Source organism: Nyctereutes procyonoides, unplaced genomic scaffold, assembly GCF_905146905.1.
Source record: "Nyctereutes procyonoides isolate TBG_1078 unplaced genomic scaffold, NYPRO_anot_genome, whole genome shotgun sequence".
In the NCBI taxonomy this organism is placed as follows: domain Eukaryota; kingdom Metazoa; phylum Chordata; class Mammalia; order Carnivora; family Canidae; genus Nyctereutes; species Nyctereutes procyonoides.
Genome location: NW_026575020.1, coordinates 44643071 through 44669401, shown reverse-complemented (window position 1 = coordinate 44669401; position 26331 = coordinate 44643071). Strand labels below are relative to the sequence as shown.

Genomic DNA, 26331 nt, shown 5'->3' with positions numbered 1-26331 from the left:
TGGAGCCAGTATAAGATTCTCTCTCTCTGCCCTTCTCTCTCCTCTCACTCTCAAAAAAAAAAAAAAAAAAAATCCATGCAGTTTGGTTCTATATTCACAGCACATTTTAGCAACCAAAGGCCCACTAAAAAGCTACCACTAACAAATGACAAAAACCAGTGGAAGCCCAATGAAAAGTATGTCATGTCTGATTATTTTTCTGCCATATTTATACAAACTACTCCGTCAGTCTCAAATATTTTTACTCTTCACTAACACCTTCAACCAACTAACCCCTACTGATCCTTCAAGATTTAGCTCAGACTCACAACCTCTAGTAATCTTTCCATGGTGCTTCCAGGATACATTTGCAGCCTATCTACATTCTATAATAGTATTTGCTACACATTATAATTTTCATTTTACTTAATTCTTTCCACACTAGAATGTGAGCTCCTTTGGAAAAACAAGTGTGTTCTATTCATCTGTGTATTACTTAGCAGAGTTCCAAGCACAATAGATATTAAATGACTATCTGACTCATTAAATGAATGGATAACCAATGAATCAATCATTTATCAGTCTATTATTATCAGACACCCTCTGGTGACATGTAAACATGTAATACAAAACATCTGCTAAATATATTTATAATGTTTAAACGAAATCTACATTTTGCGGAGAATAACTGAAAAGTATAAGAAGCACTGTGTAATCAAAGCTATCTGATAAAATTTTAAATTCAAAAAATATAGGTCTCCTAACTTGTAAAGCCAATGCCCTTGACACTACAGAAACCATCTCTACACAGATAAGAAAATGATTATGGAAAAGAGGTAAGTTTGAAAAGAAAATAAATCCATTTTTCTCTTAGATTTTTACCAAACATACCAAATATAACAATTTTAGAAATTTCTCATCTAATTTCCCTAGACTATCTCTCACCACAGACATCAGTAAGCAGTGATGATGGCAAAAGGCAAGTATCAAGAAGAAAAAGGAGGAGAAATAAAGGATCAATCAGAAACTGATATCCAAGATATAGATATAGATATACAGATACACACACACTATACACACACACACACACACACACGAATTCAAATAACTCACTGTCTATACTAGCATGTTTTATCACTTCCTGAAAAGTTTCAGGGATTACAGGGATATCCATGCTATTCAAAACAGCAGCCAGTTCATCAGTTGCAACTCGACCACTTTTTATCCTACAGAAAATCTTCAGGGCATTCTGGAATGCTGCAAAAATACAACAAAGAAGTTATTTTACCATGAGAATGAATAGCTTTTCTTGGAGGAGCTGATTTTGTGTCAATAAGCCACCAACGGAAAATAACTTTACAAAGGCATAGAATTTTCTAAAAATTTACCTATAAATAGGCATTTGCCCAATTCTCACCACATTCCTAGTATAAAATGTAATTTTTTCTATTATCCCTACTGATATAATATTAGCAATAACTGGTGTTTATTGAATGCTATTCATATGCCACGCATTATGCTAAAAGCTATGGGCATTGTACTAAAAGGTATGGGTTTGGGATGCCTGGGTGGCTCAGTGGTTTAGCGCCTGCCTTCGGCCCAGATGATCCTGGAGTCCCAGGACTGAGTGCCACATCAGGCTCCCTGTGTGAAGCCTGCTTCTCCCTCTGCCTATGTCTCTGCCTCTCTCTCTCTCTCTCTCTCTCTCTCTCTCTCTCTCTGTGTGTGTGTGTCTCATGAACAAATAAATAAATAAATAATCTTTTAAAAAATAAATAAAAGGTATGGGTTCTCTCATTATACTATATTAATCTCTTAGTTAAAACTTAACTAAAATAATTTCTTACCAGTGGTATAATCCGTAAGAGCAAGGCTGCTTAATACAAAATTTGAGGGTATCATTAATTGCTTAAAAATGTAATTTAGAAAAAATAGTATAAAAGAGAGAAGAATGGAGTAGATGCAAAATTTCTCTTTAGGTTTTTTACCATATTACAAAAAGTTTAACAACAGGTTAACCACTATAAAAGGTCTTCTATTTCTCCATAGAAACTTCATTTTCTTTTTTTTTTAAACTTCATTTTCTTATGCTAACAGTCCTTAGTATCAAAAATGAATTGGAAAGAACATAGTTAGAAGAAAATATTCATATTAATGAGAGAATTTTCCCTAAATAAATCTCTTTCTTAAAATCTAAACAGATTGATATCTGGTCCTAGTGCTAAATTTAAGTGCTCCTCAGACCACCGCATCTCTTAATTTGATAAGGAAACATAATTCCCACAAGCAATTCTAGAAAGCAAATCATTTTATACCACATTTTCTTGGAATGCAGGATATAAGAAGCATAATGATCCAAAAGGTATTGATTTGTACAGTCAGGGAGGAAGAACTGGGCATTCATTATTCATTCATTCAATTAGTAATTATTGATCAAGTGGGCAAAAGTGGCAGAGGAAGTACCTCTGAGAATCCTTGCCTCCATAAAAGCAATGAGAACACTGGCAAAAATTGTCAGAATCAATTGTTTTCAAAACTCTGGATATAAATCAAAGGCTTACAACAATTCAAGGAGTGTTTTTTCAAGAAAAATGCTGGAATCTCAGTAATAGTAAACTTTGTGGCATTTTAACTTGCCATATTCCCATCTCACCATCCCAGCTTCCCAGAAACTGAAAACTAAGAGCCTACAATTATGAAAAACAGCAGCCTGACAGCCAATGCAGAAGAATGAGGTTGGAACTTCTTCAAGGTCCCATGCCTTAAGAACTGGTGGTTCCCTGGAAGACCCTACTTGTAAAGCTGTCCTTATTTGACTTGACTCAAAGCTTGCCCAATGCAGAATCTTTTCCCCAGGAGTACTCATCAAAAACAATCAGAGGCAATTAGTTAACATTATGACTGCTTGAAGTGGTGGGTAACAACTGAAGCAAGCACTGAGTGTTATATGTAAATGATGAATCACTAAATTCTACTCCTAAAACCAATATTATACTGTATGTTAACTAACTAGAATTTAAGTAAAACTTGAAACAAAAAACAACAAAAAAGTCATATTCTGAAGTCCTTGCCCTTCAATGCTATTGCTGTTTCTCCAATGACCTGCTAATTTTAAAAAGTCAAACCCACAACTGTTCATAGAGAATAAAGATAAAAGCAACAACAAATTTCCCATCTAAGAGTATGAAAAAAATGATGCATTTTGATTAACATCCTACTCATGTATCTTTCTATGTCTCTTTATGCACATCAAAGATTGTTAATATTTCACCCAAATGAAACAGTACATATTAAGTCCACTGTCTTTCCACTCAAAAAGATGTCATGGGTCTATTTCCAAATCAATAAAAACAGCAAACAATAGGCTAGCAAACAAGCTTAAAAGGAAAATCTGAGAAATGAGATGTCCATAGAGGGCTTTGAATTCTAACATATTCTTGAGCATCTAGATGGCCACACACATAGATAAGGCCATACCCAGGAAAGCCTCAGCAGGTCCTGAACTCTCACCTCTGGTTTACCCTGCAGATACACATGAGCAGGAAGTGAAAGCTAAGGAAGAGTTGAAAACTATTTGAGTTTTGAAAGCATGCCCCAATGCATACATAGAATCTCTCTGGTTCTCTTCTACCTAATATTTGACAACTAATTTTACCTTACAAAGGCATCATAAAGATACAGGCATACATATAACACAAAAGTATGTATGCATATATATAAAATATATGTTATATTTACTGTGAAATTGTTTATAATGCTAAGATAATTAGAACCAATTAAATATTCAATAATAAAGGATTTATTAAACACATTATAGTGTATATACATTTTTCAGATACCATGCAACTATTAAAAAGTAATACATTGACTCATATCTACTGGCATGAAAAACCTTCCAAGACATAATATTCAGTTTAAAAAAAATCATGCTAGACAATATATATAATGTATATATATATATATATATATATATATATATATAGCATGATCCCTTTCTCTTAAAGTAGAAGATAGTTCTATTTTTAAAAATTTTCTTAGTGTCTTGATTCCTAAATGTATGCTTGATCTTTTTACTTGCCTCTATAAGATTTAGGCCCTCTTATTCTCCTCTGCCAAGTAATTGATAACTCATTTTGTCTTACAAAATATATATGTATGTATACATACATATATATGTTCATAATTGCATATAAAAAAGATTCTAAAGTCAACATTGAACTAATAACCTAGGAAGGATTAAAGAGGGTCTTTTACATTTTTATACTCATATATTGCTTGGATATTTTATAAAAATAACATATTCAAGAATTAGGCATACCGTTTTAGGAAGTAAAGAAGAAACTTGGGACTTCTTGGTTGGCATCAGAACCTTTAAATAAACAAAAATAAGTTTAAAATAGGAAATTGGGACTTGAAAAACAAAGGAATACATGGAAGCTAAATTGTGGCACGAAAAGTAGGCAGCACTTAGGAACCCAAACACACATATAAATCTATGGTCAAGAAAAGGCTGTAAGGTGAAAACCAAGTAGACAAAGGAGAACCAGGAGAAACCTAATGCTATAGGAGTTAATAAAAATGCTAAGTAGGAAATAAGGAGTTAACAAAGGAAAAACAAGCCAAGCATCATATCTATATTGTAAAGTGCTGTATATGGTAGGTCATTTAATAACATTTATTACATTAATGAATATATACACATTAAAGAGTTTTTCTTGTCTCTTGTTTGCTTATCCAGGTATATGAAGACTAGCATATTCATATACCATTGATTCTAAGAAAATACAGTCTGGTTGACTACAAAAATATATAATCCCAAGGACTGATTATAGGAACTTGATCTTGCCTAATGGAAAAACCAGGGAATTGGTTTTTGTTTTGTTTTAAACCAAGAAACTATTCAAATTAGGTCATGCACACTAGAGATCTCAGACTTTTAGAAGCACTGTTTCTATCATTAAGATGAATAATTCTTCCAATCACTTTCTTTGCAATTTATATCTAGTGTAAACTAAAAGTTGTTAGGTGATCCATCAGTATTTGAAATTTTAGGGAGAAACAGAAGCAGTAAGGAGAGTACTGTTAACATATAGAAGAAAACAGGAGACCTCAAAGGGAAAAAAAAAGAAAAATACATGAACAAAAAGGTATGGAAAAAGAATGAAGTTGACACATATAGGGATTTTTGATTAACTGGAGCACGGGTTTTTGCTTGGAAAGGATTCTATGGAGAAAGGAGGAATGGCAAGCAAAATTATGACAAGCATAAGACTTTGGAGTACATTTGTTTGATCAAAGGAAGAGCATCTAAATTTTTGAGGAGAATGACATGATAAAAATTACATTAAGAAAATTAATTTAGCAGTTGTGTGCAGAAAAAGGTTGAGATTAGAGAAAGAAAATTAGGATATCATGGAAGTGATCCAGGTTTTTAGTACCTTTTATGAAATAACTCGTGTAAACTTTCTCAACCTAGACTACTGGGGGGAAAGTACTTAAGAGATTCAGGAAAAATATAACCACCCCACCTTAAAATCAGTTACAATCAAAATCATTCTTCTCTATAATTTTGAAGAATCATTTTTTTAACCTGGATCCTGAGAGACCAAGTAACAAACATCATTCACAGCCTTAAGGAAATCTGAAAAGTCCAGCATTCCATTAACTATAATAATGGTTGAGGAACAGAAGGGAAAAAAACTCCATCAGCAAACTCACTAAGAACTAGGATAAAAATGCTAACTAAAGGGGATCCCTGGGTGGCGCAGCGGTTTGGCGCCTGCCTTTGGCCCAGGGCGCAATCCTGGAGACCCGGGATCGAATCCCACGTCGGGCTCCCGATGCATGGAGCCTGCTTCTCCCTCTGCCTGTGTCTCTGCCTCTCTGTCTCTGTGACTATCATAAATTAAAATAAAAATAAAAAATAAAAAAAAATGCTAACTAAAAATGTGAATAGAGTTAACTGATACTGGAATAACATAGTTGATACATACATAAGGGTAGTCAGCATTAACATTATAGAGGGGATCCCTGGGTGGCGCAGCGGTTTGGCGCCTGCCTTTGGCCCAGGGCGCGATCCTGGAGACCCGGGATCGAATCCCACGTCGGGCTCCCGGTGCATGGAGCCTGCTTCTCCCTCTGTCTGTGTCTCTGCCTCTCTCTCTCTCTCTCTCTCTGTGACTATCATAAATAAATAAAAATTAAAAAAAATACATTTAACATTATAGAATGTAAAAGAAAACTCAGCAGAAAAAATTTACATATTGTAATTATATACTAGTTTTCATTAATAATAATGATATAAAATTAAAGTTAGTGCAGTGCTCTTTGCTCAAAGCTCTAATTTTTATATTTGTAATTAGATTCCAAAAAAATCTTGTAACATGTCAATTTTACATACACAATGGTTTTATCTTAAAAGAATAGGATTGATTTCATTGAGTTCTAGAAAAGCCCTCTATACCAAGGGTTTTAGGGAAAAGCCCTCTATACCAAGGGTTTTAGGGGAGATTATGGATCCAATTGAGATTCTAATGAAAGTTTTGCCTCACATTGTTCTACCTCCCTTTCTCCTCCTTTCCTTTCCTCTCTCTTCTCTCTCGCTCAAATTACATACACATATAAACAAAATGCATTAAATCGAATGCACAAAATATTGCACAATATTAAACCAATCCTTATCCCCCCAAAACCATCTCATTTCTCAGGTAAAAAGTAATGCCTATTTCTTAAAAGAAGAAAAACAAGAAATCTAAATAGTACTAATGAAATTTTCAGTAAGAAATTTTTGATTGGCTTGAATGAGAAGTTAAAATTATGACTTTTTTGCATGATAATGCATAAGTCATCTCTAATAGCAACTAGAGCTAAAAATCCAGATTTACAAAGTGTGACAAAACACAGAATCAGGTTCTTAAATCCTATTTTCTAGATAAGCATAGATCTGTGTCAAGGAACATCTGAATTTTTCAAGATTTTTCAAGTTAAATTAACTATGAAGTCATTTCCCTCATCATTTAGTAAATTTGGCTAACTTTGAAAGGGTTTATCTATGTTCAGAAGAAAATTATTATAAACACACATTTCAAATGTCATCTGAATTAAATAACCTATAAAAGAACATTTCAGGGCTTCCAGTGGTCTGCAGGCTTCTACCTTCAGAGAATTTGACAAGGCTTAGTTGTTCTCATTTCTAAGCCACAGAAATACTTTCTCTAATATTGGAAAGTTTGTCAAGTTGTCTGCCTCAAAACTTCTTTTTCAGTATAATAACTTGAGAGTGGTTTCTCCTTTCCTTCAAAAGACAATGAAACATCAGTACAAATTTCAATTAACTACTTTGATTTGTTTTCTGACTTCTATGTGATCTAGGGTTAAACAAAAGGTTTTTAGACAAAACATCAAAAGCACAATCCATATAAGAAATAATGGTAGGTTAGACTTCTATAGAAGTATGACTTTATGCTTTTTGAAAGACAAGCCAAACACTAGAAGAAAATAGTCACTAATCACATATCCAGTAAAGGACTTGTATTCAGACTATATACTTTCAAAATGCAATAATAATAATGCAAACACATTTTAATGGCCAGAAGATATAGAGATAACAAATAAGCATAAGAAAATATATTCAAAATCATTTGATCATTCAGGAAATGCAAATTAAAACCACAGTGAGATAATACACCTATTAGAATGACTACAATTTTTAAAGGCTCACTCATTCCAGGATTGGCAAGAATGACAAGCAGCTGGAACTCTCATATATTGCTCAAGGCAATGTAAAATTATTTAGCTGCTTTGCAAGCAGTTTAGCAGTTTCTAAAAAGTTTAAATATATATCTACCATATGACCCAATCATTCTACCACCAGGCATTTACCCAAGATAAATGAAAGCATATCATCACACAAAGACATACAAATGAATGATTACAGCAGCTTTATTAGTAATAGCCAAAAACTGGAAACAATACAAATGTCCATTATTAGTGAATGGCTAAACAAATTATGGTTATAACCATAAGAAAATGCCACTTAGCAAAAAAAGAAATAAAGTCATATGCACAAAAGCATAGATTAATATCAATACAATTAAGCTGAATGAAAGAAATCAGACTAAAAAAATGAGTACTTACTACATGATTCCATTTACATAAAATTCTAGGAAATGAAAACTAGTCTGTAATGACAGAAAGCAGATTAGTATTTGCTTAAGGAGTGCTGAGGGGGCTTGTGGAGAGAGAATGAGGATTTGCAAAGTGGTGGGTATAAGAAGTACTGAATTTTCACAAGTATATACATATGTCAAAATATTCAAATTATATACTTTATATGTCAATTATACCTCAATAAAACTATAAAATATGTAGATAATTTTTTTTAATTTTTTTTATTTATTTATGATAGTCACACACACACACAGAGAGAGAGAGAGAGAGAGAGAGAGAGAGGCAGAGACACAGGCAGAGGGAGAAGCAGGCTCCATGCACCGGGAGCCTGACGTGGGATTCGATCCCGGGTCTCCAGGATCGCGCCCTGGGCCAAAGGCAGGCACCAAACCGCTGCACCACCCAGGGATCCCAAAATATGTAGATAATTTAAAAATTTATTGGTATAGTCAATTAAGAAAACTACAAAGTTTTATAAAAAATTTTAAAACAGAGCTACCATATTATCCAGCAAGCCCACTTCTATATATATCTCCAAGGAAACAGAAGCACTATCTCAAAGAGATATGTGCACTTCATATTCATTGCAGCATTATTCACAATAGCCATGAAATAGAAACAGCATAAGTGCTCACCAACATATGAACAGATAGAGAAAATGTGATATCTATATAACTATGTGTCTATGTATACACACACACACACCTATATAGTATATTTTGGGAGACAGAAGAAATGGGCAGATGTTTGTCAAAGGATACAAACTTTAGGTATAAGATGAACAAGTTCTGGGAATCTAATATACACCATGGTGACTATAGTTAATAATATACTATATTGTATATTTGAAATTTGCTAAGAAAGATCTTAAGAGACTAGTGTTCTCATCACACACACAAGTAACTATGTGAGGTGATGGGTGTGTTATTTATTTGATCGTGGTATTCATTTCACAATTAACATGTATATCAAATCATCATGTTGTACACCTTAAAAATACACAATTTTGTCAATTATATCCAGTAGAGCTGAACAATGACATAATTTGACATAAACCATTTTCCTATGGATATACACATATCCTATGACACAGCTGCTTCATTTCTAGAAATCTATTCTATAAAAATATTTACACAAATGTGCAAGAATTGATAAACAAGGGCAGCCTGGGTGGCTCAGTGGTTTAGCGCTCCCTTCATCCCAGGGCCCTGATCCTGGAGACCTGGGATCGAGTCCCACATCGGGCTCCCTGCATGGAGCCTGCTTCTCCCTCTGCCTGTGTCTCTGCTTCTCTTTCTCTCTGTGTGTGTCTCATGAATAAATAAACAAAATCTTAAAAAAAAAAAAAGAACTTATATGAGAGACCTGAAACCATAAGAATCCTAATACCACAGGCAGTAATTTCTCTGACATTAGCCATAGCAACATTTTTCTGGATATGTCTCCTCAGGTAAGGGAAACCAGAAGCAAAAATAAACTATTGGGACTATATCAACATAAAAAGATGGCTGGCACAGTGAAGGAAAGACTCAACAAAACTAAAAGTGGGAGAAGATATTTGCAAATGACATATCTAATAAAGGGTTAGTATCTAAAATATATTTTTAAAAACTTATATAACTCAACACCAGAAAGACAAATAATCCGATTTAAAAATGGGCAGAAGACATGAACAAACATTTCTCCAAAGAAGACATACAGATGGCCAATAGACATATGAAAAGATGCTCATCAATCATCAGGGAAATGCAAATCAAAACCACAATGAGATATCACCTAACACCTGTCAGGATCGCTAAATTAAAAAACTCAAGAAACAAATACCATTGGTAATGATGTGGGGAAAAAGGAAACTTCATGCACTGTTTTTGGGAATGCAAACTGGTGCAGCCACTGTGGAAGACAGTATGGAGGTTCCTCAAAAAATTAAAAATAGAATTACCATATGATCCAGTAATCACATTACTGGGTATTTACCCAAAGAATATGAAAACATTAATTCAAAGGTGTATGTGCATCCCTAAATTACAGGTGCAACTCAAGTGTCTGTGAACAGATGAATGGATGAAAAAGATGTAGTATGTATATACAATGGAATATTATTCAGCCATAAAAAGAAGGAAACCTTGGCACTTGCAAAACCATGAATGGAGCTAAAGAGTAATAAAATAAGTAAAATAAGCCAGTCAGAAAAACACAAATACCATATGATTTCACTCATATGCAAAATTTAAGAAACAAAACAAATGAACAAAGGGAGGAAAAAAAGGATAAACTAAGGGATTCCTGGGTGGCTTAGTGGTTAAAGCGTCTGCCTTCGGCTCAGGGCGTGATCCTGGGGTCCCAGGATCGAGTTCCACATCGGGCCTCCCTGCGTGGAGCCTGCTTCTCCCTCTGTCTGTCTCTGCCTCTGTGTGTGTGTGTGTGTGTGTGTGTGTGTATCTCATGAATAAATAAATAAAATCTTTTAAAAAAAGGACAAACCAAGAAACACCCTTAACTATAGAGAACAAACTGGTAGTTAGCAGGAGGAAGGTGGATGGGGGATAGGTGAAATAGATGAAGAGGATTAAGAATACACTTATCTGGATGAGCACTGAGTAATATACGGAATTGTTGAATCACTATATTGTACACCTGAAACTAATATAGCGTTGCATGTTAACTACACTGGAATTAAAATAAAATAAAAACAAATATGATAAAATAGGTTGGAGTAGACTTTCATCTTTCTATCCTTCAGTTTCTCCAATGGTAAGTCCACGTAATTGGAAGAAACTGCATCTAAAGACTTGAATAGGGCAGCCCAGGTGGCTCAGTGGTTTTAGCGCCACCTTCAGCCCGGGATGCAATCCTGGAGACCCGGAATCAAGTCCCATATCGGGCTCCCTACATGGAGCCTGCTTCTCCCTCTGCCTGTGTCTCTGCCTCTCTCTCTGACTCTGTGTCTCTCATGAATAAATAAATAAAATCTTTAAAAAATAAAGTCTTGAATATCTAAAGTTCTACCGTTTTATTGCTTTGAATTTCTAATAATAATATTACTTAAAAACCTTAAAAATTTCATTCTTTCACCTAGCAATTTCAATTTTAGCTATCTCTTGTCTGATGAGCTAAAGAGAAAACATTACTTATAAGTGCAAATATATTAGAAAGAACTCATATTTATATAGATTATTTGTTATATAGGTTATTTTTCAAAATAATTTTTTTGTTTTTTGATCTGTCCCACAGAAAAAATCACAGCCATTTAAATGGATCTATGCTTATTTATTATATGGAAAGTTGACTAACATATAATGTTAATAGGAAAAGGTAACAAAACTGTATGCATGTGAGTCCATGTATATTTTTTAAAATGTGTTCCTGGCATGTGTATATACCACACACACACACACACACACACACACACCCTAGAAAAATCCTAGATAAATATATATAAAAAGGCCAAAACTCAGCTCTAAGTAGAGAGAATACACATAATTTTTAGTTTCTTCTGTATTTTTATTTTCTCCTGTACTTTCAGAGAATAAATTATTTCCACTTTGAATAATTATCTTAATATAAATCTCCAAAAAATTAAGTCAAGACAATTAACATAGATAAACATGTCAGAAAAAATAGAGCTGATTCTTAACCTTTCTAAAAGTTTGGTTTATATTCATTATTTTATTTTTATACCTTCTGAAAGCTGACTACAGTAGGCACTCAAAAAATGTGGTAGTGACTTGGACAGATGGACAGATGGATACATGCACACTATTGCAACTTGTCAATTTGATGCAGGAACACAGGGCTAGCTAAGGACAAGGCATGAGCCCAAGGCAGCACATTGACAAGTCCTTGAAACAGGCAAAGGGACATTCCCCTACAGACTCAACTGCCTCGATGTTAATACTTTGCTAAGGGCAAAAGGCAGTCTTAGTCCGACCCCCAGGATCCTGTAAGTCCACTTTAACATATAAAATTTCCTTTAGAAATTTCCTTTCTCTCAAAACCCCCCAAGGTACGTGTTGGCTTTTACTCCCCAAGTACATGGCCCACCGATATACATCTGAAGGGTCTCATAACTAAGATTTTATTAGACAATAATAAGTGACCTTTTCCCAACAATAAGCTAGTCCCCTCAAGGTCCTGGAAACCTTGCTTCCAAAATTCCTTAGAGAGTACCTCTCTCAACTTCCAGGTATATAATCAGCCATGCCTCACAGGCGGGGGGCAGCAGCTCTTCCTGCCCATGGGTCCTGTCCCCGTGCTTTAATAAAACCACCATTTTGCACCAAAGACATCTCAAGAATTCTTTCTTGGTAGTTAGCTCTGGACCTCACCCCACCAAACCTCACCTATATTCCAAAACTTCATCAAATTCAATACTATTAGATTGCTTAGTAACATTCTATTGGTGGTAACATCCTCTCCTAGGATTTTCCACCTACAAATCTTTTATAATAATAAATCCACATCTTATATTTGAGCAGCTTGATACTTTCAACCTTGAAGTACTAGTTTGCATTTATGTGTACTGAATTTATTTTATTTCTGACCACCCCTTCAACTTATCTCTACCATTTTTATTCTAAACTTGTCTCTCCTCCTAACAAGCTTGGAATGGTCTGTAAATGTAATTAGTTCTCTATTATCTACTTCTTTGATTAAAGTACTGAACACTGACTACAAACGAATAAGTCCTTTTCTAGATGTTTTTAATTGAAGTTATTAGGATTTTGATTTGCATTTCCTTGACTAATGATGACAGAATATATTTTTACATGATTATTGGCTATACACATTGTCTTCTATGTGAAACACTTGTCCATGTGTCTTACCCACTTTTCTAGTCCATTCTTTTACTGATTTGTATGAGTTCTTTACACATTCTATAAACTAATCCTTAGCCAGTTCTGTGAATTGCAGATATTTTCAAGTTAGTAACTTATCTTTTTACTTTAAGGTGTCTTTTGATAAATTAAAGTCTTAATTTTAATATAATTAAATATATTAATCTGTTCTTTAATACTTAACATTTTTGCCTTAAGAAATTTTCCCTATGTCATCCCTATACCATACAATTAGCAAAAATTAAAAGTCTAAAAATGCCAAATGCTGATGAAAGTATGTCATAATCCAATCTATTAATTAACAATCCTATTAGGTACCTGAGCCCAATTTTTTATTATCATTATCATAAATGTACAAAAAAAGTTTTATAGTGCATTATAAAGCTTAGCTTTCCTATGATTTGTAATTAACCTGACCAAAATATAACTTACATCTATATTTTCAGACCTTAAACTAATAATGCAAACATAAAACTTACCATCAATATCAATAGTCTTTAGTGCCTTTTGCATTTCCAAATCACTTATAAAAATCTTGAAGGTGTGATGGATTGTTGGTAGATCATTCACATAAATCTTACCACTCTGAATTTTACTGAAAATTTTACGGGCCTTCTCAAGTGCTAAACACACACACCTAAGCAGTTAGTTAATGCAAATAATAATTATCTTATTTCCCCTACACCCTCTCTCAAGGAAAAACAATAATCACTAAAAGAAGAAAGAGGAGTAAATCTTTCTATTCTAATTCTCTGCTTTAAAATCAATCTCATGACTTATGTAGGTATGTCTAAAGTGAATGGCCTCCAAGTCTTTAAGTTTCCTAAAGAACTCTCGAACCGTGAAAAAAATCATGCAAAATTCACATGGTAAAGGCTTCCATAACTTTCCCTGGGAATGTTGAATCCTTCTGTGCTCACCTATCACTTGGTATGTATCTCAGTCAAAGCTCTTGGTATATTGTGACTGTTTGCATGTTAATATCCCTCACTAAACTGTCAATTTCTAGAGGGCAAGATATTTTGTTCTTTAGTGTCAATGTCTAATTCAGGATAGATCCTCAAAAAATGTCTGAACTGAATTTAGTCCAGTGGATACTACACTTAGTTTTCAAAAACAAAGGTGCTAGATGACAGTAGTAAATCCAGAGAAAGACTAAAATATTGATAATAATGACTTTAATAATAGGAGTTTTAATAGAATATTGGAAATGGAAATAAGGTTTCAGTGAGATGGAAAGTAAATAAATAATTAAGGAAAACAACTCTTTCAAGAAGCTTCTTTGAAAAACGGAGTATAAAACTGACATAGGCCTGGGGCCCCTGGGTGGCCCAGTAAGTTAAGAGTCAAACTCTTGGTTTTGGCTCAAGTAATGATCTCAGGATTGTGAGATCAAGCCCCTCATTGGCTCCACACTCAGCAGGGTGTCTGCTTGAGATTCTCTCTCTGCCTCTCTCTTCTCTCTTTACTCCTCCCTCCTCCTGTTCACACTGCTCCCCCCTCTAAAATAAATATATCTTTTAAATTGACATAGTCCCTGAAGAAGTAGAAGAAAACTGAAGGAAAGAAAACTGAGAGTGAAGGTATTAGTCTCAAGAAGGGCATCTTCACCAATGAGACAATACAGAAGGCCATAGATATTGTATACAATCCTAAGAGTTCTCCTCACAAGGAAAAATGTTTTCCTTTTTTTCCTGTATTTACATGAAATGATGGATATTAACTAAGCTTATTGTGGAAATCACTTCATAGTATATGCAAGTCAAGTCATTATGCTGCACATCTTAAACTTATATAGTGCTACATCTTAATTATATCCCAAAAAACTGGGGTATAAAAGATACCTAATATAGGGCATCTGGCTAGCTCGTTAGTAGAGCATGCAACTACTGATCTTGGGGTTATGATTTTGAGCCCCATGTTGGGCATAGAGATTATTTTTATTTTTTAAAATATTTATTTATTTATTTATTTATTTGAGAGAGAGAACAAGCAGGAGGAGTGGCAGGGAGAGGAAGAGGGAGAAGCAGGTTCCCTGTGGAGCAGGGAGCCCGATGCAGGGCTCATTGCGGGGCTTGATGCCATCATGGCCTGAACCAAAAGCAGACACTTAACCTACTGAGCCACACAAGCTCCCCTACAGATTACTTTTTAAAAATGCCTAATATGATGACCAGAGTTAAGATACGAGGAAAACTATGCCAAATGATTCCCTTAAATATAGAGGAGAAGCCCAAGATATGGGAGAGCTCAGTGTCAAGAAGTGAAGAGTACTATGATTCTTAATATTAAGATACCAAGAACTAAATCCCAGTAAAATGAGTGACTCCAGTGCTTACTAATGTATTCATTAGATATAATATCAGACACTTTTCCAAAAAAATTGAACTAGAATAAGCACATATGTTATATTTTGCCTATCTCATCAATACAACAGAAGATATTCATGAATACTTAGTTTACTTATGCTTGCTCACAGGCTATAGCATTTGTCATATCATGTAATATTAGTTGATATCATATGCCATTAGGAGTAAAGAGACACTAACCACTGAAACAATTCCTAAAAAAGCACACAATCAGGAAACTTATTCAAGAAATCCTAGAACCTATTATTACCACTTAGTTCTTGTGAGTATAAGTGTCCTTGAGGTACTTCATTATATAATGTCTTGTAGAGGCTAGAAATCATTTCCCTTTTCCTGTCAAAGAAATAGCCACATTAGAAAGCAGCACAAAGACAAATCAAAACCATACACAATGCCATTTTTCCATTAAAGTATTAGCAAACCTAGTAATGGCTTGAGATTCTCCAGTCTCTTACTCCGTAAAAACCTTTCTTAAAGAACTGTCCAAGTGATAGTGAATCACACATTCTTCATCCCAGAATTCCCACCTTGCTTCTTTTAGGTGTTCTAGGGAGCAGAATTTACCCTAGTCAGTAAGTCGTGCCCATGACCCACCATCCTTTGGTTGTGGTCCAATTTTTACTACTCTTAATTCAAGTCACAGCAAATTTTCAGAAAGTTATTATAATAAGGAAAAACAAGAATATCTTTGAATAACAAATATCCCAGATTCCACAATCTGCCAGTAAAAACATTTTGAAAAGATGATTTATCTAATCCTATAACATATAAATAACTGAAATCATAGATTTAGGGTTAGGGTTAAAAGAAATCTCAAGAGTCCATCTAGTATAAGATTCTTGTACAGATGTGGAGACAGGCCCAGGGATATAAAGTGAATTGTACAAGAGCCTAAGATAGCATATGAGGTTAATTAGGACTCAATTCTAAGTCTTTCATTTCCGTATACACTGGGCTCAGCTCTACACCACCTTCCTAAGAGCATACTTTTAGTTTGCACAAACTATTTTGCACACTTTATGTGGAAAGGATAGATGATTCCAAAAAGAAAAACCTCAAATCTGAATGCAACAATTAGGGAAAAAATACAATTATTTAAATACCCAATAACTGAGGAAGATGTACAAAGGGGTGATAAAGTCTTGTGAATGCTGTACTGATTCGGCAACTTGAATAAACAGTTTTCTTTCCTAGTCATCTTCTTTGACATCTTCACTGAGGAAGAAGCAAACTAGAGCCAAATACAAGAATGTGGTAGCTGAGATCACATTAATAAACCAGCATTATTGGACAATAAACCTCTCAAAAGATAGGCTCATCATATCATATCTAGGTTCCTTACTGATACAAAATTGCTTTTTGTAATGAAATTAGTTTATATATACTAAAATTTGAAAGAAACTAAATAATTTTTTTGCAAAGCCACATTTTTCTAAGTATGCAACTAAATCATCTTCTAATTAATATTGTGTCAATTTATAATAATGGATTTTACAAAGCAGGGAAAATCTATGGTATAGTGAAGACAAGACCACCAGATTCTAGGCTATAATATATAGGCTTTGGCTATATAGCAAAATAATGTAAAGAACCAAAAATGTTATTCAAATAACACAGGTAGCTATGCTTTATTCTTATGATTGAGAAAATGATCCACTTAACATGTATGTATAAACATGATTCAAAAGTGGCAAGTAGATAGACAGAAAGCATCACTTTAGAAAATGAGAACTGTAATATTAGGTATCTTCAATTTTACATGGAATCTAGAGCCTTATCTTTTAAAGACCATGTAGGATGTAGAAAGAAGACCCTACAAAAAGACCATAGAAGATCAGTAAGAATTGGTCCTGAGATCTCACATAGAGCAAAAGTTTAAAAAGGCAATGTTACCACCAAAAGTAGCCTGGGGAAAAAAATACAACAACAAATCAAAACAATTTATCTCCCAAAAGAAGTATGCAAAGTAAAATTTATCTTTGTCTCAGCTCTAGGCTGGAAAAAAAAAGGAGAAGAAAGAATACTTCTCTTGATTAGTTTTAACTATAGCTCTAGCCACATATGAGCATAGAATTCAAATCTACACTAAATATATGGGATAGGAAAAGAGAAACCAAAAAATTCATTTAAAGTGATCCCATGTTTGGGATGCCTGGGTGGATCAGTGGTTGAATGTCTGCCTTTGGCTGAGGGCGTGATCCCAAGTCTTGGGATCAAGTCCCACAACAGGCTCCCTGCTTCCAGCCTGCTTCTCCCTCTGCCTATCTCTCTGCCTCTCTCTGTGTGTCTCTCATGAATAAATAAAATCTTTTTAAAAAAAAGTGGTCCCATGTTTGTAACACCTCTGAAGTGCAGGGCAGAAGCGAATTCAAGTTCTCTTGTAAAAGGATACTCTAAATCTAGACTCATCATGAGATTCCCACAGATTTAGATATAACTTAATGAGTGAGAATCAGACAAAGCAATAAACAGAAGATTTGGATCCCTCAAGGATTTTATATTAGGTTTATCGGATATCTAGAAACAACTATGGAACGTGAGCAAAGAACACAAAAGGAGGGATATTATGAGAAGAACCAAATAAAATTTCTGTAAGTAAGCACTAAAATTAAAACTCGATAGATTAAACTGCAGATTAGATTCAGCCGGAAAAAGAAAATCTAGAAAACAGTTGGGAGAAATTGCCCACACAAAATAGAGAGTGTATCTAAATACATCATATATTGAATACAGTAGGTTGAATGGCAGCCCCACAAAAGATATGCCCATATCCTAATCCTCAGAACCTGTAAATACGACTTTATTTGGATAAAAGATCTTTGCAGATGGAACAAAGTCAAGGATCTCAAGATGAGATCTCAATGACAGCTTATAGAAGTAGAAGGAGACCTGAGATACAAACACAGGGGAGAAGACCATAAACGGAGCAAGATGGTGGCCAAGAATGAAGTTATGTTGCCACAGCCAAGGAACCCCTAGAGCCATTGTTACAACAGGAGAAGTATTAACAGAGGGCACAGTAATACAAATAAAGGTGTAATAGAGAAAGAAGGGGGAAACTCTAAATCATAGGAAACAAACTGAGGGCTGCTGGAGGGGAGAAGGGTGAAGGGATGGGGTAACTGGGTGATGGGCATTAAGGAGGGCACTCGATGTAATGAGCACTGGGTGTTAAGACTGATGAATCACGCACTGAACTCCACCTCTGAAACTAATAGTACTATATGATAATTAATTGAATTTAAATAAAATTTTTAAAAAGAAATAAAAGATTGTGACATTTCAATACTTGAACTAAATTGTGATGGAATGTTTGAAAGCTAAAAACAACATTAAAAAGTAAAATATATATTTCCAGATCATTATTTACCTCAGTTCTTTTAGTATGCAATTGTACTTGTAAACTTTTCTTTCTCCTGACCTCTTTTTCTCCTGAAAAAATCAGAGGATTTTTCTTCACCACAGAGGAATATTGACGTTTCATACCTAAATTGCACAGAAAATTGAAATAATACCTGAATTGCTTTTTTTCTTACTTGTTTAAATCTTTTATTTGTAGAAATTTTCAAACATAAACAAAAGTAAACAGAGTAATGTGATGGTTTTCCCATGTACCCATCACCCAGCTTCAATAATGGGCAATCCTATTTCATCCATATCCCTATCCTTACTCCCATTTCTTATTACTTTGAAGCAAATTCCAAGATCGGATTATTTCATGTGTAAAGATTTAAACATGAATTTCTACAAGATGTTTTTTCTTTTTAAAAACATTTAAAACATGATTATGACTCTCAGAAAATTAACAATAATTTCTTAATATTATCAGTGTTCAAATTTCCAATGTTTCATAAATGTCAAAATTTTTTAACACTTTGCATCAGGAATCAGTAGGGTCCCCATTACAGTTTGTTGATGTGTCTTTTAGATTATCTTTTATCTATAGGTTCTCCTTCCACGTCTTTTATAATAATCATCATCATCATCATCCCCAGGTGATTTGTCTTAGATATTTTCCACTCTGGATTTTGCTAATTATATCACCATGGTTGTAGAATTGTAAAGACTTGATTGGATTAACGTTTTTTTGTTTTTTGGCAAAACCACTATATTGAGGTTAGTACTTTCCATTGGGAGGCATGTTATGCATAAGTAGTTCTCTAATTGTGTTATTACCTGCTATACTTATACATAATAACTAGACTCAGCAAATCATCAGGGACTATAAACTCTTTATATATAAATCTATCATTCCTTCTTCACTCATTACTAGAATATTTCTATAAAGAGAAACTTCCTCTTGGGTACTATTTGATTACCCAGTGGTATAGTTCATACAGAAAGGCAGGATAATTACTTTATTCTTTCCCTTTATTTACCACTTTTCATAACAATGATTTGGCTCACTTGACAAAATAATTTTATATCATTTTTTACACCTGGATTTACACACATTAAATTCATCTTACTTCCTTGTAATTATTATCCTTATTGATGTCCTAATTATTTCATGTATGATGGGAGCCTCTTCAAGTAGGCTCTTGAGTCCTGTTGATGCATCCCTGGTAGGAGTCTTTGTTAGTTTCCTTATTTCTGTAGCACCAGATGCTCCAAGCTCATCTGTACATTTCCTTTCCCAGACCTGCAATCAGTTATTTTTCCAAAGAAATGGTTCCCTTTAATAAGAAATGATCATTCAGACTAAAATCTGGGCACTAGAAGCTGGAATGCTTTTCGGTAATTATCCTGCTTCCTTATTACTTGATTTTTTTTCTTGTTTCTGCTTCTTTTCCTTCTTCTTATTGGACTGTCAAGAACTTATGTCATGCAAACATCCCATTAAACTATACAACAATGAAATGAGTACAATAAGCCTGAATTAAATTTGAAAGAGAAAATCCCTTAGAAATTGAACACTTTGCTTCAAGTAATCAAAGGTAGACCTAAAACTCAAGGACAACCTTAAAATTACTTTGTGCTTCTGGGACTCTGTAGACTAGGAATAATTCTGAGCTAGGCAAGACTCAAACTTGTCTGCCCTTTGGAGTCACCTGGGAGCTTTGAAAATACTAACACCTGTGTCCCATTCCCAAATGTATGACTTAGTTATTTTGGGGAACGGGCTGATACTTGTAATTTTTTAAAAATAGCCAGGTGTTTATAGTGGCATTATCTACAATAGCCAAATTATGGAAAGAGCCCAGATGTCCACTGACTGATGAATGGGTAAAGGAGATGTGTTACAAATATATAAATATATATATATATATATATATGCAATAGAATATTACTCAGCCATAAAAAATAATGAAATCTTGCCATTTGCAACAACACGAATGTGGTTATAGAGTATTATGCCAGTGAAACCAGTCAGAAAAGGCAAATACCATATGATTTCACACTCATATGTGAAACAAAAAATTATAGTGGGGAAAAAAGAACAAAACCTAGAAACAGACTCCTAACTACAGAGAACAAACTGATGGCTACCAGAAAGGAGGTGGATAGGTGGATGGGTTTAAAAAAAAAAAAGTGATGGGGTAGAGTCTTAATGTGCAAATTTGAGAATTACTATGCAAACAACCACAGTCTCATTCCTACCCAGAACCCACATCAATTGGTCTATAACTCAGTCTTTTACAAGAAATAATTTATTATTCCTTACAAAGGACCAAAAAGCAAAACTAAAAACTCTTTAGCAGCCTTGCTATCCAAGGGCTATTTAGGTCATACATAGGACAATGAATGGATTGAATATATAACAGCTTTAGATAAACTTGGCTCTAAACAAAATTGTGATATAAAGGTAATTTTTATCATACACACCACTCCCCTTCCTTTACAGGTAGCTTGCCCTTTTGACTCTCTATCCCTTTATATTCAATCCCCTGAATTCCTACCCTGAGAATGACCTTACATTGCCCTTCGCCACTATCCCACCCCCATGAATTTGCCCTATGATTCATCTCCTCTGTAGTTTTCCACTCACAAAGGTAATGACTTTAACTATTTTGATTATGACCCAGAATACAAAATACATTTCTACAAGATGTAGTACACATATACAAAGAGACAAAGAACTGAAATAATTTCACAATACTTATTATGTGAAAAAAAGACTAAGGTTTTCAACATTATTCTAATTTCTTTTTAAACAAAATACCCGTAGTGACCTCCTAAGTTGATTTCATAACACACAGATGAGTCATAATCTACGGTCTACTGCTACTTTACATCCCCCATCCTCTCTCCATATATCTCCATTGAAAGGATCTTCATATTTCTGAAATAATTATGACTTCCACAACACTACATGATTTTTAAAATCTTTTCTCATTTTCCTAAAGTATAAGTGTATTTTAGTTATGAGTTGCTTCAAATATTTTATAGAATTTGGATGACTTACTATAATGAATAAGTAAAAACATTTATTCTGTATCCTATTCCTCTAGGGCATTGTGCCCTCAGGTGTTAACCTATTATATACAATGCTAATAAAAGAAAATAAAGGAACACTTCTACCACCTCCCATTCTTCTCTGAGTGATAAGTTTTATTGTGGTGTTCTAGAAATAACTATCTTGCCTTTCATCATCTAACACAAAGGAATAGTGAGTACCCCCATGACACTATCAGCAGATTTGTCAGCAGAAACCTGCAGGCCAGAAGAAAGTGGTATGATAAATTCACAGTGCTGGCGGGGGGGGGGGGGGGGGGGGGGAACTGCCAACCAAAATACCCTATCCTGTAAAGCTGTCCTTCAGAATGGAAGGACAAAGAGTTTTACAGACAAAAAAAAAGGTGAAAGGAGTTCATCACATTAGATTGGCCTTATAAGAAGTGTTAAAGGGAGTTCTTCAAGCAAAATGAAAGAATACTAATTAGTAACATGAAAACAAATCTTACTGGTAGATGTAAATATATACTTCAGAATATTCTAACATTGTAATGGTGGTAGGTAAAAGACATGTAACTCTCATATAAAGGTTAAAAGGCCAAGGTATTAAAAATAACCATAGCCACAATAATCTGTCAATGGATACACAATATAAAAATATGTAAATTTGGGGGGATCCCTGGGTGGCGCAGCGGTTTGGCGCCTGCCTTTGGCCCAGGGCGCGATCCTGGAGACCCGGGATCGAATCCCACGTCGGGCTCCCGGTGCATGGAGCCTGCTTCTCCCTCTGCCTATGTCTCTGCCCCTCTCTCTCTCTCTCATAAATAAATAGAAATTAAAAAAAAAAAACTGAAGATAAATGGCCAGACATTCTTTATTTGTGGATTAGAAGAATTAATATTGTTAAAATACCATACTATCCAAAGTGATCTATGGATACAATGCAATTCCTATCCAAATTCCAGTGGCATTTTTCACAGAAATAGAAAAAATATTCCTAAACTTTGTATAGAACCACAGAAGACCTCAAAGAGCCAAAGCAATCTTGAGAAAAAGAGTAACACTTCTAGAACATAAGCAATAAGCTCTTTGACATTGGTGTTGACAGTAACTTTTCAGATTTGATACCAAAAGCAAAGTCAACAAAAGCAAAAATGAACAAGTGGGACTACATCAAACTGAAAAGTTTCTGCACAGCAAAGGAAACCATCAGCAAAATGAAAACACAAACTACGGGATGGGAGAAAATATTTGCAAAACCAAATATCTGACAATTTGATAGTCAAAATATACAAGGAACTCCTGCAACTTAATAGGAAATAAACAAATCATCCAACTGGGGCACTGGCTCCATGGTTGAGAGTCTGCTTTTTGGCTCAGGGTGTGATCCAAGAGTCCTGGGATCGAGTCCCACATCAGGCTCCTTGCAGGGTGCCTGTTTCTCCTTCTGCCTATGTCTCTGCCTCTGTCTCTGTGTCTCTCATGAATAAATAAAATCTTTATTAAAAAAAACATAATCCAATTTAAAAAGGACTTGAATAGACACTTTTCCAAAAAAGATATACAAATGGCCAACAGATACATGAAAAAGGTGCTCAACATCCCTCATCATCAAGGAAATGCAAATCAAAACCACAATGAGATATCACCTCACAGCTGTTAGAATGGCTATTTTCAAGAAGAAATGAGTATTGGCAAGAATGTTTCTTGTGCACTGCTGGTGGGAACATAAATTGGTGTGGCAACTATGGAAAACTTTGGAGTTTCCTCAAAAAATTAAAATGTGGGATCCCTGGGTGGCGCAGGGGTTTGGCGCCTGCCTTTGGCCCGGGGCGCGATCCTGGAGACCCGGGATCGAATCCCACGTCGGGCTCCCAGTGCATGGAGCCTGCTTCTCGCTCTGCCTGTGTCTCTGCCTCTCTCTCTGTGTGTGTGACTATCATAAACAAATAAAAATTTAAAAAAAAAGTTTAAAAAAAATTAAAATGTAACTACCATATGATCCAGCAATTCCACTTCTGGGTATATATATTCAAAGGCAATGAAAACAGGATCTCAAAGAAATATCTTCACTTCTGTGTTCACTGCAGCATTATAATAGCCAAGATATGGAAACAATCTAAATGTCTATCAACAGATAAATGGTTAAGGATGTGATCTCAATCTCTCTCTTTCTCTCTCTCTCTCTCTCTCTCTCTCTCTCTCTCACACACACACACACACACACACACAGGAATACTATTTAGTCACAAGAAAGAATGAAATCCTGCCATTTTTGACAACATGGATGTACCGTGAGAGCACTATGTGAAATAAAATAAGTCAAATAGACAAAGGCAAATACTGGATGATCTCACTTATATGTGGAATCTAAAGAAAGCCAAATTCATAGAAACAGAGAATAGAATGGTGATTTCCAGGGGCTGCAGGCAGGGGAAATAAGAATAGGGAGAGGCTAATAAAAGGGTACAGACCTTCAGTTAAAAGATAAATAATAAGGTCTGTGAGTCTAATATGGAACATGATGACTATAGTTGATAATACTGTATTGTAAAATTGAAATTTACTAAGAGAGTAAAACTTCAGTGTTCTCACCAAAAGTAAATAAGATAAATATGTGAAATGAGTAAAAGATGGTAATCATTTCACTATGTAAACATATATTTGTAATCACATTGTACACTTAAATTTATTATTTTGTCAAAAAAAGACAAGCTTACTGACATATGGATAATTGCCCTCCTATAACTGGACGTCTATGATGGTTTATAGGCTTCTATTTGGTTGTGAGAGAAGTGAGAAAAAAATGAAAAGAATGGCTATCTAGAAATCAAAACTACACTCCGAAGAAATGGCCACAAAAAAGCATGATGTCTATATTTAGTACATTATGAGAACTTATGAGCTACATTTTTTGTTTTCTCAAACTTGCGGAAGTATAATTCAACTAAGTAAGTTCAAAGTTTGTATTTTTTTGGATTCTAGTCTCAAACCCCTATTTTCATGTGAAATTATCTTCTGTGTTGTTTTAGAAAACTTGATGTCTTTCTTGTTGTCCATATGTCTTGATGTCAAGTTGGTTACAAAAGAATTACAGCCATGATCTGATAAATTCATATTGTTTTTCTGCCTGTGGAGCAACCAAGAGGCAGAGTCAACTATGTTCTCTTTGCACATATAAATTAAATTTTGACATTCTAGGTCAAATCATTCATTGTTGATCAGCATTTTCTCTAAAATGATGCTACCAAACAGAATTTTATCGAAGGATTTAATTATTAGTGCATTGGTACAGATTAGGTACATATTCTAAACACCACCAACTATCTTCAGTGCATTATGCAACTATAAAATGCCCAATATTCATGAATGTATCTAACAGCTGTTGAATCTGGTTCTTAAGGCATCTTAAGCTTATTTCATTAAAAACTGTTCTGTAAAAGACACTCTCAAGAGGATGAGAGGATGAGCCACAGACAGAGAGTAAATATTTACAAAAGTCATATCTGATAAGGGGCTGAATTTTTTTGTATATTCAAAAATATACAATTCTTAATAATAAGAAAAAACACAACCCAACTTAAAAATGGGCAAAAGAGGGACACCTGGGTGGGCTCAGTGGGCGTGATCCCAGGTCCCGGGATCGAGTCCCACATCAGGCTCCCTGCGAGGAGTCTGATTCTCCCTCTACCTATGTCTCTCTCTGCATCTCTCAGGAATAAATAAAATCTTTTTTAAAAAACGGCAAAAGATCAAGGTGCCTGGGTGGTTCAATCAGTTAAGTGCCCGACTCTTGGTTTCAGCTCAGGTCATGACCTTGGGGTTGTGAGGTTGAGCCCCACAAAGGGCTCTGTGCCCAGCATGGAGCCAGCTTGAGATTCTCTCTCTGTCTCCCTCTGCCCCTCCCCCACTTGTGCATGTTCTCTCTCAAAAAAAGAAAAATAGGCAAAAGATCTTTTTTTTATTGGAGTTCAATTTGCCAACATATAACACCCAGTGCTCATCCCGCCAAGTGCCCCCCTCATTGGGCAAAATATCTTAATAGACACCTTTCCAAAGAAGATGTACAGACAGCAAAGAAGCACATGAGAAGATGCTCAACATCAGGTCATTAGGAAATTGCAAATTAAAACATCAAGATACCGCTACACATCTATTAGAATAGCCCAAATCCAAAATACTGACAAAACCAAATGCTGGCAAGGATGTGGAGCAAGAGGAACTCTCATCCATTGCTGGTGGAAGTGCAAAATGGCATGGCCACTTAGACAGTTTGGTAGTCTCTCACAAAACTAAACATACTCTTACCATATGTTGCAACAATTGCACTTATTGGTATTTACCTAAAGGAGTTGAAAACCTATATGCACACAAAAACCTGCACATTGATGTTAACAGCAGCTTTATTAATAATTGCCAAAGCTTGGAAGAAAATGTCCTTCGGTAGATGAATGGATAAATGAAGTGTGGTATATCCAGAAAATGGAACACTACTTGGCACTAAAAAGAAATGAGCTATTGAGGGATGCCTGGGTGGATAGGGGTTGAGCATCTGCCTTCGACTCAGGTCATGATCCGGG

At 34.9% G+C, this 26331-nt stretch overlaps 1 protein-coding gene across 1 annotated transcript in view; it reads right to left on the bottom strand.

The window, feature by feature from the left end:
* The window catches only part of EFCAB13 (EF-hand calcium binding domain 13), a 75371-nt gene extending 50503 nt beyond the window's left edge, over positions 1-24868 (bottom strand). Inside the window, 7 exon segments of the mRNA XM_055311552.1 lie at positions 1076-1236; positions 13466-13609; positions 15606-15688; positions 16459-16586; positions 18726-18794; positions 18796-18840; positions 24719-24868. Of these exon segments, the coding sequence (XP_055167527.1) occupies positions 1076-1236; positions 13466-13609; positions 15606-15688; positions 16459-16586; positions 18726-18794; positions 18796-18840; positions 24719-24868 (780 nt within the window).
* Between the last annotated feature and the right edge of the window lie 1463 nt (positions 24869-26331).